This window comes from Scomber japonicus, chromosome 10 (assembly GCF_027409825.1).
Source record: "Scomber japonicus isolate fScoJap1 chromosome 10, fScoJap1.pri, whole genome shotgun sequence".
Classification (NCBI taxonomy): Eukaryota; Metazoa; Chordata; class Actinopteri; order Scombriformes; family Scombridae; genus Scomber; species Scomber japonicus.
In genome coordinates, this window is record NC_070587.1 from 18,987,513 (window position 1) to 18,999,671 (window position 12,159).

At 38.8% G+C, this 12,159-nt stretch overlaps 3 protein-coding genes across 3 annotated transcripts; 2 read left to right on the top strand and 1 right to left on the bottom strand.

Annotated features, from left to right (window-relative positions):
• The first annotated feature begins 25 nt into the window (after positions 1-25).
• Positions 26-3,243, top strand: LOC128366340 (coiled-coil domain-containing protein 127-like). Its single transcript, XM_053327020.1, has 4 exons — positions 26-127; positions 610-750; positions 1,568-1,812; positions 1,925-3,243. The coding sequence occupies exons 2-4, from the start codon at positions 621-623 to the stop codon at positions 2,375-2,377; spliced, it is 828 nt and encodes a 275-aa protein (XP_053182995.1). The 5' UTR covers positions 26-127; positions 610-620; the 3' UTR covers positions 2,378-3,243.
• A 3,292-nt stretch (positions 3,244-6,535) lies between these two features.
• LOC128366859 (coiled-coil domain-containing protein 127-like) lies at positions 6,536-7,867 on the top strand. The gene is made up of 2 exons (XM_053327627.1): positions 6,536-6,665; positions 7,389-7,867. The coding sequence occupies exons 1-2, from the start codon at positions 6,536-6,538 to the stop codon at positions 7,865-7,867; spliced, it is 609 nt and encodes a 202-aa protein (XP_053183602.1).
• A 1,648-nt stretch (positions 7,868-9,515) lies between these two features.
• Positions 9,516-10,239, bottom strand: zmp:0000000930 (uncharacterized). Its single transcript, XM_053327195.1, has 2 exons — positions 10,106-10,239; positions 9,516-9,907 (listed from the first exon to the last, which is right to left on the bottom strand). The coding sequence occupies exons 1-2, from the start codon at positions 10,237-10,239 to the stop codon at positions 9,547-9,549; spliced, it is 495 nt and encodes a 164-aa protein (XP_053183170.1). The 3' UTR covers positions 9,516-9,546.
• Positions 10,240-12,159: the final 1,920 nt, after the last annotated feature.

Here is a 12,159-nt window from a genome sequence, read left to right on the forward strand (position 1 = left end):
GTCTACTGTGTAAGTGAGTTTCCATGAAACACCCTCGCTCGGTGAAGACGTTCTGCCAACACGTAAAATTGTATAATCTGTGGTGTGCAGGAACAAATGTATAAGTGACCTAGACTTTTCATTCAAGGTGAGATACAGCACCATATATCTTACAGACACACGCACGCTGACTTGTAGTCGGACTCACGAACCTGTTGTACCCCGTGTTATGTTTATGTGAAATACTCTAATGAGCACTAACCAGCAAGCTCAAATGACAGCTAGCTTGTTAGCTCATAGGTAGTCTCTGGGGTTAGCAGGGTTGTCAAACCTCCAAGTCATTGTTTTGATAAATGCTAATAAGATACATTGTCAACGAGCTTGCACATTTGCAACACTCTGTCTAAATCCCATACGGTCCAAAAAATCGTTTCGTTGTTTTTAAATAGCTTGTTAGTGATTTATAAATGAATACCTGCGCTTTCTTTGTATATTATATATATAGCCACACACAGTAATTTAAGTGAATAAACACCAGTGTGACAGTTATGCATTTAAAGGAGTCAGTTGTCACTAACTTTGGTCTTCTGTGTGTGTGTGTGTGTGTGTGTGTGTGTGTGTGTGAGGCAGCATCAGCCTCCATGAACAATTTGAATGACCCCCCCAGGTGGAACATTCAACCTGACCCCAGAGGAAGAGGCGCGGGGGGCGCCGATGGGAACCAGTGGAACTATGCCCTGCTGGTCCCCATGCTGGGACTGGCTGCATTTCGTAAGTTACACAAGGAGGCGTGTCTGGAAATGTGTTTGAGGATGACATAACTGACAGAGGGGAGTTACAATTTTAACATTTGGTTAATACATGTACAGTTGGTGAATAGTTATTACATGGAGAACATTCTGTACTGGTATTTTAATTTTAATTTGTCATATTGGAACCTTTCTCTTTGTGAAATCAGCAGTCTTACATAACCATACAATGCACCTCCTCAAGGTCTGTCTATTTTCTCATGAGAATGCAAAACGAGATGGGTAGGAAATGCTCCATCATCCCAACAACACACTTCTGATAACACCTGTGATGCAACATGACTAAACATGTTTTTTTAAATGTTTTAAAAGATATTCAAATATCTATATAACTATGCACTCTCTTCACTTAATTGGATGATTTGACAATCAAGTGTTCTGTCTCTACACTTTCGAACTTTCAAATAAAGGAAAAAAATTCCAATGAATAATCCTTGAACAGATCTTATCAGGACCTTACTTCCACACCACACACATGTAACCAATTAGTGAATGTTCTCATGTGTCTTTTATTGATACATTCTAGTTCACATGAATTTTGAAAAGAAAGGGGAAAATACAACAAGTTTACCGACTCATCCACTGACTAGGCCCAGAGCAAACAGATAAGACTCTCTTTCAAAAGCAAGCACATTTTTGTTCTTAGGCGCTGCCATTTGCCATTGCCATATAAACGTATCTAAGTCAGGAGATTCATTCTGAGAAAAATATGCTTCAACCATGATAATATAAATTAAGTATTTCCTGTTTTCTGCATCTTATCTTCATTGCCCCTTCAGGTTGGATTTGGACCAGGGAGTCTCAGAGAGAGATCCAGAAGGTCAAAGCCCAGTACGTAAAGGATGTGTCGACAATAAAAAGTGAGATGGAGGCACGGTACCGGGAGACTCTGACAGAGAGGCACAGGGCAGCTGCTAAACTGGAGCTGGAGCTGGAGAAAGAGAGACAGAGGGTGAAAGGCTACAAGCAGGCCCTGATCTCACAGAGCCAGCAGCTGATGGAAGAACGGAAACAGTTACAGCAGGTAAAGTCTCGTCTTGCTCCCTTGGTCCTTGGCCCTACACTGCTTGCTAATGTGCAGATTCTCCTTCTATTGCCTCCCCTTTATAAATTAAAACAGATGTTTCTCTTTCAAGGAGCGTGACACTTTGGAGGAAGAGAAGCAAAGGCTGGTCAAGTCCGGAGCTGCGGGGGCTGTGCTGCATCAAGCCCTGCAACGAGAGAACAACTGGTACCAGCGAGCCACCGCCACTCTGAGGGAACTAGAACATCAGCTTGTGGAGCGACAGAACGCCTTCTGCTCCCTCATCCAACCTCGAGAACAGCGGCTAGAGATGGAGAAGAACATCCTGCTTAAGGTCGTCAAAGAACCAATTGGAGGAGAACTGGATCTAGAGTCGGATCTAAAGGACATTTTTAAGAGAGATAAGCACTGTGCGGACCTGCTGAACATGGACAAGAGGAAGAATGGAAGTCTCATGTGGGTGTATCTCAAGTACTGGCAACTGCAGGTCACCGTGCAGAAACACAAGAGAGCCGAGGACGCCATTCTAGGAGGGATAAATCTCCCACAAAATGACAAAAGATGAAGAGAAGCTGGTGTCTTTCTTTGACTTTGAAGAATGCTGAAACTGTGTGGATCAGGAATGGAAAAATGCATGTTTTTTTCCTTCCTTCTATGAATTATCTTTATATGTCACATGATAGAGATGGTACGTAAACACAGAAGAGGTCATCTGAACAAGACAACGTTCAAAATCTATAAGTTCTATCCCTGATCTCAGAGTTTTGGAAAGAGGAGAGAATTTGTCAGGTTTAGCTCCAAATAAGACTCATTAGCTTTAAATGAATTATGTGATAAAAATGCACTACCATCACTCAGGTGATATCCATATTGGATACACAATTGATGATTAATAAATTACATGTCTATTTTTTCCATGTAAACCCTTTTGTGCCATGAATTAATGCCAGGTGACTGTATGTCTGAATTTGTGCTCATTTTATCTCAGATATGAATTTAAGGGTCACAGTAACTGTCTTCTCTATGTTAATACACATCTATCACTGTTTAAAATAACTAAAACTCTATCATTTACCACAATTAAATGAAAAATCAACCAATACTCATTATCAAGAACATTTTTCACACAGTTTTGATGGAAAAGTCATTGAAGTCTTTGATTTCTGTGGAATGTAGTTGGCATTCATATGTTTATGGTTTTTGCTGGGGATGTTTATTATTATAACAATGGAACTGATTCACACCTCTACCCACTGCTTGGTGTTTCCTGCACCTGTGATGTCTCTCTTTACTTTCTCTTTACCAGAAATGAAAAGTGTGTCTGTCTCTCATCATGGGTTTTACATATCTTGTCTTTGTAACTATCAGGGAAATGGGAATCTGCTGCATGTGAATTTGAATAAGGGAAAAGCTCACAGCTGCAACATCTCACCACATGAAAGGATTTACTAAATCCGTAGCGTTTTACAAAGCTGTCGAGCCTCTCTGCTCTGTTATGTTTTTGTTTTGACTAAAACTTGGTGAATACCTGCTGGATATGATACCATAATCACACTCTAATCCACTCAATCCTCCTAATAAATTTTGGTTCAAGAAGGTCATTTCTGGTTTGTTGTTGATTTCTCCTCTAGAAAGTAGCGCTATATGTGAATTTTATTATTATTTTTATTTATTTAGCATCAGTGTATCAAGTCAGTAATGATCCCTTTGCAATGTTGTTGTCTTGCCAACAGAGGGTGCTGCCACTGGAGGTCTACTGAAAAATTGGCTTCAACACAACAGGATGCAGAACGATAACATTCAAATAAATGAAAGAAGTTATTTGTTGTATTCTCTCTAAACGCGACAATTTCATAATTTAATTTAACTGCTGAAAAATCAGATGATACATTGTTGATTGACAATGATAAAATCATTTCCTCCTGGAACACAGTTTACAACTATCTACTAGAATCAGTGTTAGAATGTGTTCATATACAATGTGATACACTTCAGACATATTACAGCACTTAATTTGTGTTTTTAACTAACTTGGTAGTTTAATTTTTAATGAACCATCAGTGAAGCTGTTTTAACATTTTATCAGCACTGCACAGACTATTTTTTTTAAACTCTCTTCAGTCTATACATAGCATATTCCTCTGTAGGTAAGATATCCAAAGATTGTCAGGACTCATTTTTGTCTAAAAAGTAAGTGACTTAATAAGGATACTGTGATGTAATGATATGTAAACCACAAGAACAAAAGCTGTCTTTACACTTTCCAAACTGCAGTCTTAAAACACCTCCAGTTCCTCGCCTTACTCTCTCCTCTGCATCCGATGAGAAGTTTCCCTCGGTGATGACATTAAACTCGAAGGTCTAAAGTTCACTCTGACCGGCTTGGTGAAGCTCTGAGTTATGCAAGTCACTTTCTCTTTATCCACACACCCCCCATTATTCTCCTTTCTGAGTATGACATGGCTCTTTTCTTGTTGTAGCAAGATCTCCAAGCTGTTTTTGATGTGTGGGCTTAGAATATATCTATAAATCCAGATCCCTTAAGAGTTTAGCAGATCGAATGCACCCACTTTTTACTGCCTTTGAATTGTTACCCTCAGGCAGGAGGAGGTATCGGTACCCAGCCATCTCAAGAAATAGAACAAAACAGTAATTTATTTCACAAGTGATTAGCCACCTAAACAAACACCTGAAAAGTAATGGCAGGCTTTAATTTCTCTCTGAGCTTCTGTGCAGCAGGTCTGAATAATGACAACCCTTCAATCCCTCTTCTCTCATGAGAACATCTTGTATGTATGTATTGTATTTATTTCCTTTTAGTCTGAAGGCTTTTTATGGACTGATGCTATTTGTCTGTTACGGGATGATAATGTGAAGCCTGTCTTTTAACTTGTTTTGTTTTTCCTCTACTTTTTGTGTCTTGTTTTAGTGTATTATATGCCTGTACAGCCATGCCGGAGACCAACATGCTTACCCACTGAGAAATACTTTCCCTACAGGTACAATAAAGTTTCTATCTATCTAGCCTCACTCCCTCCTCTGCACCTGATGACAGAGCAGCACTTACTCTTCAACCTCAGCAGGGATCCACATCATTATAGTATGTTGAAACACACTGACTGTGACTGAGCATGCATATGCTGTAAAAGTCTACAATAGTCCAAATGAAGACCAACAAATATAGGCAAATAGGTCTATTGGTGGAAAAAACACTAATTGGCTGTTAATAATGACATAAAAACTAAATAAACATTACCCCGTTTTCCCAATTGAACAGTCTTGTAAGTAGTCGTTCACCTTTACAATACAGTTCTCTCCAGATGAAGGTCACTAAATAAAATGAATGTTGGCTCTCTGTAGTTGCCTACCTCAGTGCTACGAGCACAGCATCGCGGAGGCAAGCTTTTTGCTGTACGGGCGGGGGCGGGGCTAGGAGGAAACACATCTGGACAGGTAAACCGAGATTGATACAACAAGTGAAACCGAGCTCGATACAACACAGTCGTACAAGTGACCAAGACTTTCCATGCAAGGTGAGATACAGCATCTTATATCTTAGGCACACACACATGCTGACTGAGGTACTACATGTAGTCGTACTCATGAAGCTGTTATACCCAGTGTTCTGTTTAATAGGATACTCTAGCACCAAATCAGTAAACTCAGAGGGAATTAGCTCATAGGTAGTTCTGTTTGTGGTTAGCTGAGCTGTCAAACCTGTACTTCAAGCTTTTGATAAATGCTAGCCTACTAAGATTCATTGACAATATATATGTGTAAACTGATTAATAATGAGTTTGCACATGAATGTCTATATTTGCATCATTTTGTCTAAATCCCACATAGCCTACAGTCTAAACATTTGAGTGTTTTTAATGAGCTGTTGACTTATAAAAGGAAGCTTTCTTTTTGTGTAGCCTATTCAAACAAGACACGTCACCTTTAAGTTTAAATGTGATCGTGTTTACAAAGCCACACACAATAACTTCTGTGAATAAACACCTGCTAACAACTACTGCAGAAGTGTGAGAATGGGTCAAAGGAGTCAGTAGGGCTGGATATCGTCTAAAATGACCAGTACCATTCCAAGTACCCTTAAAGTGATACCGAAACCAGTTGAGTACCTACTTCATTCGATACCCAACATATTGAAGCATTAAATTGCATACAATGCCACCACTCCTCCAAATCTGAATAGTTTGATTTTTCTTTAAAACATTTTTTACACAAATGCATTTTTAAAGTCTTCAAATGATTATTTATTTGATTTTTTTTTAAATCAATAAAATCCTAATTTTAACACACAAAAGACGGGTAATTATGTTTACTAGCAGAAAAAAGTCCGCACACTGCAGCTCCCAATGCATCATTTCAGAGATGATCTCAAACGACGCTCCGGGCCTGCTGCCCTTCTTCAGACTTGAGTATACCTGCATTGGGAGCTGTATTGTGCGGACTCTTTTCTGCTGTTACAGATTTAGTTATTTGGTCCAGCACACACCTTTCTGATGAAGTCTACTAAACATTTATCTTCCCTCTGGGTTGTCAGAAGACACAGTGCCACCATCCGTCAGTTTTTTCCAGGTGTAACCAAGTATTTAATCATATTACTACTACTAGTGTTCTCTCGATTCCGCATTTCACATCCGGTCGATGACTTACCCATCCCTATTTGTCACTAATGTTTTTGGTCTTCAGTGTGTGTGTGACAGCATCAGCCTCCATGAACAACTTGAATGACCCCCGTAGGCAGAACATTGGACCTGACGCCAGAGGAAATTGCGCGGGGGGCGCTGATGGGAACCCGTGGAAATATGCCCCTGTATTCTATATGCTGGGACTGGCTGCATTTCGTAAGTTAAAGAAGGAGATGTGTCTGGAAATGTGTTTGAGGATGACATAACAGACAGAGGGGCGTTACAATGTAGCATTTGGTTATTAAATGTAGGCTACAGACAATGAATAGTTATTATGTGCAAGGTATAGCATGTTTGTGTGAGATTCAATCTCACACTTTACCTCTGCAAATGGTGCTTTTATTTTCATTTGGGGTTCTCTCTGGGGAATCAGCAGTCTTATATTTCTTCACTGTTTGTCTATGTTTTTCATGAGAATGCAAAACGAGATGGGTAGAAATGGTTATCTGAAACAACACACTCCTGATAACCAGGGATTAAATAAGACCAGTAATGCAATATGCCTAAAAAATAATCATATTTTTAATAATTAATATATTAATTGAATTGTCTGGCAAACACAACTCAATGCAGACTAAAAAGTTGTTTTTAACTTAGTAGAGTGTGTGCATCAATGCATTTTTGTTCACTTTAATTTTGAAAAGAAACCAATCCAAGGGGAAATCATAAACAATCAACACATTTACCATCTCACCTCTCTTAAATGCATGCTCATTTTTGTTTTTGGGCAATGCTGTTGCCATGTAAACTGATGTAACTCAGGAGATTCAGTTTGAGGAAAACATGCTTCAATCATGAATCATGATCCTCAATCTTCATGCATGATAATATAGCTTATGTATTTCTTGTCTTCTGTGTCTATCTTCATTGCCTCTTCAGGTTGGATCTGGGACAAAAAGTCTCAGAGAGAGATCCAGAAGGTCAAAGCCGAGCACAAGGAGGAGGTGTACAAAATAAAACGTAGCACGGAGGCAGAGACCCGGCAGCTCCTGAATCATGCCCTGGACCAGGAGGAAAACTGGCACCAGCAGGCCACCACTGCTCTAGATGAACTAGAAGATCAGCTTGTGGAGCGGCAGCATGTCTACTGCTCCTACACCCAACTTCGAGAACATCGGCTAAAGATGGAGCAAAAAATGAGGCTTAAAGTCACCGAAAAACCACTCAGGGGACAACTGTATCTAGAGTCGGATCTAGAAGACATTTTTCAGAGAGATACGCACTGTGCGGACCTGCAAAACATGAACAAGAGGAGGAATGGAAGTCTCATGTGGTTGTATCTCAGGTTCTGGCGACGGCAGGTCACTTTGCAGAAACACAGGAGAGCTGAGGCAGCCTTTCTAGAAGGGAAGGGATAAATCTCCCACAAAATGACAAAAGATGAAGAGAAGCTGGTGTTTTTCTTTGACTTTAAAGAATCTTTTTTCTTCAGTCTATGAATTATCTTTATATGCCACATGATAGGGATGTTAGGTAAACACAGAAGAATCTATAATTCAAATCTATAAGTTCTATACCTTATCTCAGAGTTTTGGAAAGAGGAGAGAATTTGTCAGGTTTAGCTCCGAATAAGACTCATTAATTTTAAATGAACTATGTGGGGGAAAAAATTAGTTTCTTTGTTCCAGATATGAATTTAAGGCTCACAGCAACTGTCTCCACTGTAATGTGTTAATACACATCTATCGCTGCAATTAAAATATCCAAAACTCTATTATTTACCAGAAAGAAATGAAAAATGAAATAAATGAAAAATCAACCAATACTCATTATCAAGAACATTTTTCACAGTTTTGATGGAAAAGTCATTGAAGTCTTTGATTTCTGTGGAATGTAGTTGGCATTCATATGTTTATGGATTATTGCTGGGGATGTTTATTATTATAACAATGGAACTGATTCACATCTCTACCCACTGCTTGGTGTTTCCTGCACCTGTGATGTCTCTCTTTACTTTCTCTTTACCAGAAATGAAAAGTGTGTCTGTCTCTCATCATGGGTTTTACATATCTTGTCTTTGTAACTATCAGGGAAATGGGAATCTGCTGCATGTGAATTTGAATAAGGGAAAAGCTCACAGCTGCAACATCTCACCACATGAAAGGATTTACTAAATCCGTAGCGTTTTACAAAGCTGTCGAGCCTCTATGCTCTGTTATGTTTTTGTTGTGACTAAAACTTGGTGAATACCTGCTGGATATGATACCATAATCCACTCAATCCTCCTAATAAATTTTGGTCATTTCTGGGCTGTTGTTGTTTTCTCCTCTAGAGTCTCAAACATACAGATATAGGTGATATTTATTTTTTACTTCGCATCAGTGTATGAAGTCAGTAATAATCCCTTTGCAATGTTGTCTTACCACCAGAGGGTGCTGTCACTGGAGGTCTCTACTGAAAAATGATGATTCAATACAACAGGATGCAGAAAGATAACATTCAAATAACTGACACATAACACTTGTCTATAGTCCCAACTGTAAAATAGTGCATGTGCATCAAGTTATTTGTTGTATTCTCCCAAAACAATTTCAATTTCATAATTTAATTTAACTGCCATGTAAAACTAGGAACAAAATCAGATGATACATTGTTGATTGATAATGATAAAATCATTTCCTCCTGGAACACAGTTTACAACAAAAAGAATCAGTATTAGAGTATGTTCATGTGATACACTTTAGACATATTACATTTACTTGACTTACAGTAATTTGCATTTTTAAGTCTTATTTTACATTATTAAATAATTTGGTAATGTAATAACATAGTAGTGTAATTGTTAAGAAATCTTCTAACAATCACCAGCACTCCTCAGACGAACTTTAACAGACCTTTTTCTTTCAAAGTCTCTTCAATCTATACATACCAAGTCCCTCCGTAGGTAAGATATCCAAAGATTGTCAGGACTCATTTTTGTCTAAAAAGTAAGTGACTTAATGTGGATACTGTGATGTAATGATATGTAAACCACAAGAACAAAAGCTGTCTTTACACTTTCCAAACTGCAGTCTTAAAACACCTCCAGTTCCTCGCCTTACTCTCTCCTCTGCATCCGATGAGAAGTTTCCCTCGGTGATGACATCAAACTCGAAGGTCTAAAGTTCACTCTGACCGGCTTGGTGAAGGTCTGAGTTATGCAAGTCACTTTCTTTTTATTCACATATGCTTCATTATTCTCCTTTCTGAGTATGACATGGCTCTTTTCTTGTTGTAGCAAGCTGTTTTTGATGTATGGGTCCCTGCTGAGGTTGAAGGGTAAGCAGTGCTCTGTCATGGCTCTGCTGTAGTTGCCCAGCCTCAGTATCTGGCTGGGATTCCTCTCAACCATGAAGTGGACCACCTGTTCCTGCTTGTAACTCTCTTTACGAATGTTGTCTTTCTCTGATAGTACCAGCCTGGAACACATAACATACGGCAGATAAATGATTTTTGATCCAGTCTCTTTCACACTTAAGTTATTGCTTATAAAATCCTTCAAATAGCTTATTGATTAGAATCAGGCCTGAAAGTTTCAACCCTAAGTCAGACTATAATATGTCTGTGCCATGTATTTACAGTAGAGAATACAACAGACTTCAATGAGGGCAACATACTTGTATTGTGGTCTTGTTTCAAGCACCAGACTCAGCCAACATGCTTCGTAGCTCTCTTTCCTCCTCTCGTTTTCCTCCTGAAGATCACAGTAGGAGTTCACAAGGTAGCAGCCTCCTCGACTCACACAGTGCATTGTGTGTCTTTGTGTGTGCGTGTGTGTAGAAAGAGAAAAGGATTACGTTGAGTGTGTGTGTTCGGATGCTGAGACAAACTTTTTTCACCTGTGTCTTACATGCCCAACTAATGCATCAAACTCAAGGGACAGATATTGTTAACAACCGTATTAGAGCATATTGTGTCTTTGAATGTGTTAACCAAGCAGCCTGAGATTTGTGTGTGTTGGGAAGCTTCTTAAATACCCAGCCTTGTTTCTATTTTTAATCATCTGCATCATGTCGTGGTGAATGCACTGAATGTCCCCACATTAGGCATCCTGGAGCTTGGTTTTCATTTGAAAACATCACAGGCTTCTTTCCATGAGGCGAGCCAACCAGATGAAGCTGAATTTGAACCCTCGCTGATTTCATCTATTGAACTCCTCTGGGTTGTAACATGAGTTTGGGGGAAGTGCATTATTACAACTGTAACCGCCCTTTTTATATGATCCGTATATTGATTTGTGTGAGTGTAGCGCACTTTACATTCAGATTATAGAATCATGTATGTGTTGACAGAAATATAAAATGACTAATCCGATTAAATGAGAGGTTCATCCCATCAGGTCACCCTCCTGCTCCTCAGATGTCTCTCACATAGTGCACATGTCACAGGAAGGAAACAGCTGAAGGTAATTAGATCACTGACTGACAGCAATAACGCAACAATTAATTTAAAGCCACATCAGCTCCTACGTTTTAGACTGCGTTTTTTACTTATAAACTTGCCCCCCAGATGCTCAAAAAATCATATTTCTTGGTGACTATGTGGATTTTTTTTTAGCCAGAGTTTACATATTGGATATTAAAAAAAGTTCTCTGACATCTTCACCACTGCTTAAAACTGTATGTGTATAGTTTTTCTAATGGCACAACTCTCTGCTGATGTAGAAGAACAAAGTGATGGGCAGTCACAGCTCACAATCAGCCAGTCTTCAGTTCAAACATGCATTTCCATCATGTTTCAATTGAAGTTGCACGATGGATAGATGTGGAGGTCAAAAACTTTGCTGTACTACACTAACCATATCCAAGATGACAGCTGCACCATCATGCAGAAAGATTATATTATAAGAGGAAAAAAGAAAATGATTAGTATCACTTTACACCCCGATTACCCTGAAGTGTCAAAGGCACATTGGCAACACCCAGTTTCGTCAAACGGAGGGTGAAACTGAATCAGAGGTTTTATGAGAGTGTGACTGAGGTATGCTGGACTCATCCCAGCAAAAACGGCCTGTTCCAGCGACATAAGAGCCAATATTATATCACTTCAACTTGACCCTGAAGACCGTTTGATAAATGTTGTCGTGGCAACACTGACATAAAATATGTTCTCAACAAGCATCTAATCATGTTTAATGGAGGGGCAATTACTTTTCCATCTATTCTTATATTGATGTATATTAATACTAATAGTCATATTAATATTTTAACATATACACCAATACTTTTGTGATTTTGAAAACACTAAAAAAATATCTCTTAATCCTTCCATAAGCCATGATTTTTAAAAGCATATGTTGTCTTTCAGCCACATTAAATAAGGTTTTTCTACTTCACGGGACTTGGACAGTTAATACAAGTATTAAATGGCTGGTTGAGATGCCATGACGACTGCACACCACCTGATAAAAACATGTTTTGTTTTGTTAGACACATTAATACATTTGCTTTTATTAGGCTTTTGTCTCATGGTTTGCTGGTTTTGAAATTAAACATACTTTTGTAGAGAAGAAATAAAATACAAAGGAAAAGCAACACAGAACCAACTAGTGTTGTACCATGCATGTCATTAAGTTCCTGTGATAGAAAAGCAACCTGTGAAAAACCCCAAACTGTATTATAAAGTATAGGGAGCAGTCCACCTTAAGAGTTGTGCATAAAACAGAATTATT

Coding starts and splice junctions, on each gene's coding strand:
- LOC128366859 (XM_053327627.1), top strand. CDS start 6,536: ATGAACAACTTGAATGACCCCCGTAGGCAGAACATTGGACCTGACGCC. Junction 6,666..7,388: donor GCTGGGACTGGCTGCATTTC/GTAAGTTAAAGA, acceptor TTGCCTCTTCAG/GTTGGATCTGGGACAAAAAG.
- LOC128366340 (XM_053327020.1), top strand. CDS start 621: ATGAACAATTTGAATGACCCCCCCAGGTGGAACATTCAACCTGACCCC. Junction 751..1,567: donor GCTGGGACTGGCTGCATTTC/GTAAGTTACACA, acceptor TTGCCCCTTCAG/GTTGGATTTGGACCAGGGAG. Junction 1,813..1,924: donor AACGGAAACAGTTACAGCAG/GTAAAGTCTCGT, acceptor TTCTCTTTCAAG/GAGCGTGACACTTTGGAGGA.
- zmp:0000000930 (XM_053327195.1), bottom strand. CDS start 10,239: ATGCACTGTGTGAGTCGAGGAGGCTGCTACCTTGTGAACTCCTACTGT. Junction 9,908..10,105: donor GAAACAAGACCACAATACAA/GTATGTTGCCCT, acceptor TATGTGTTCCAG/GCTGGTACTATCAGAGAAAG.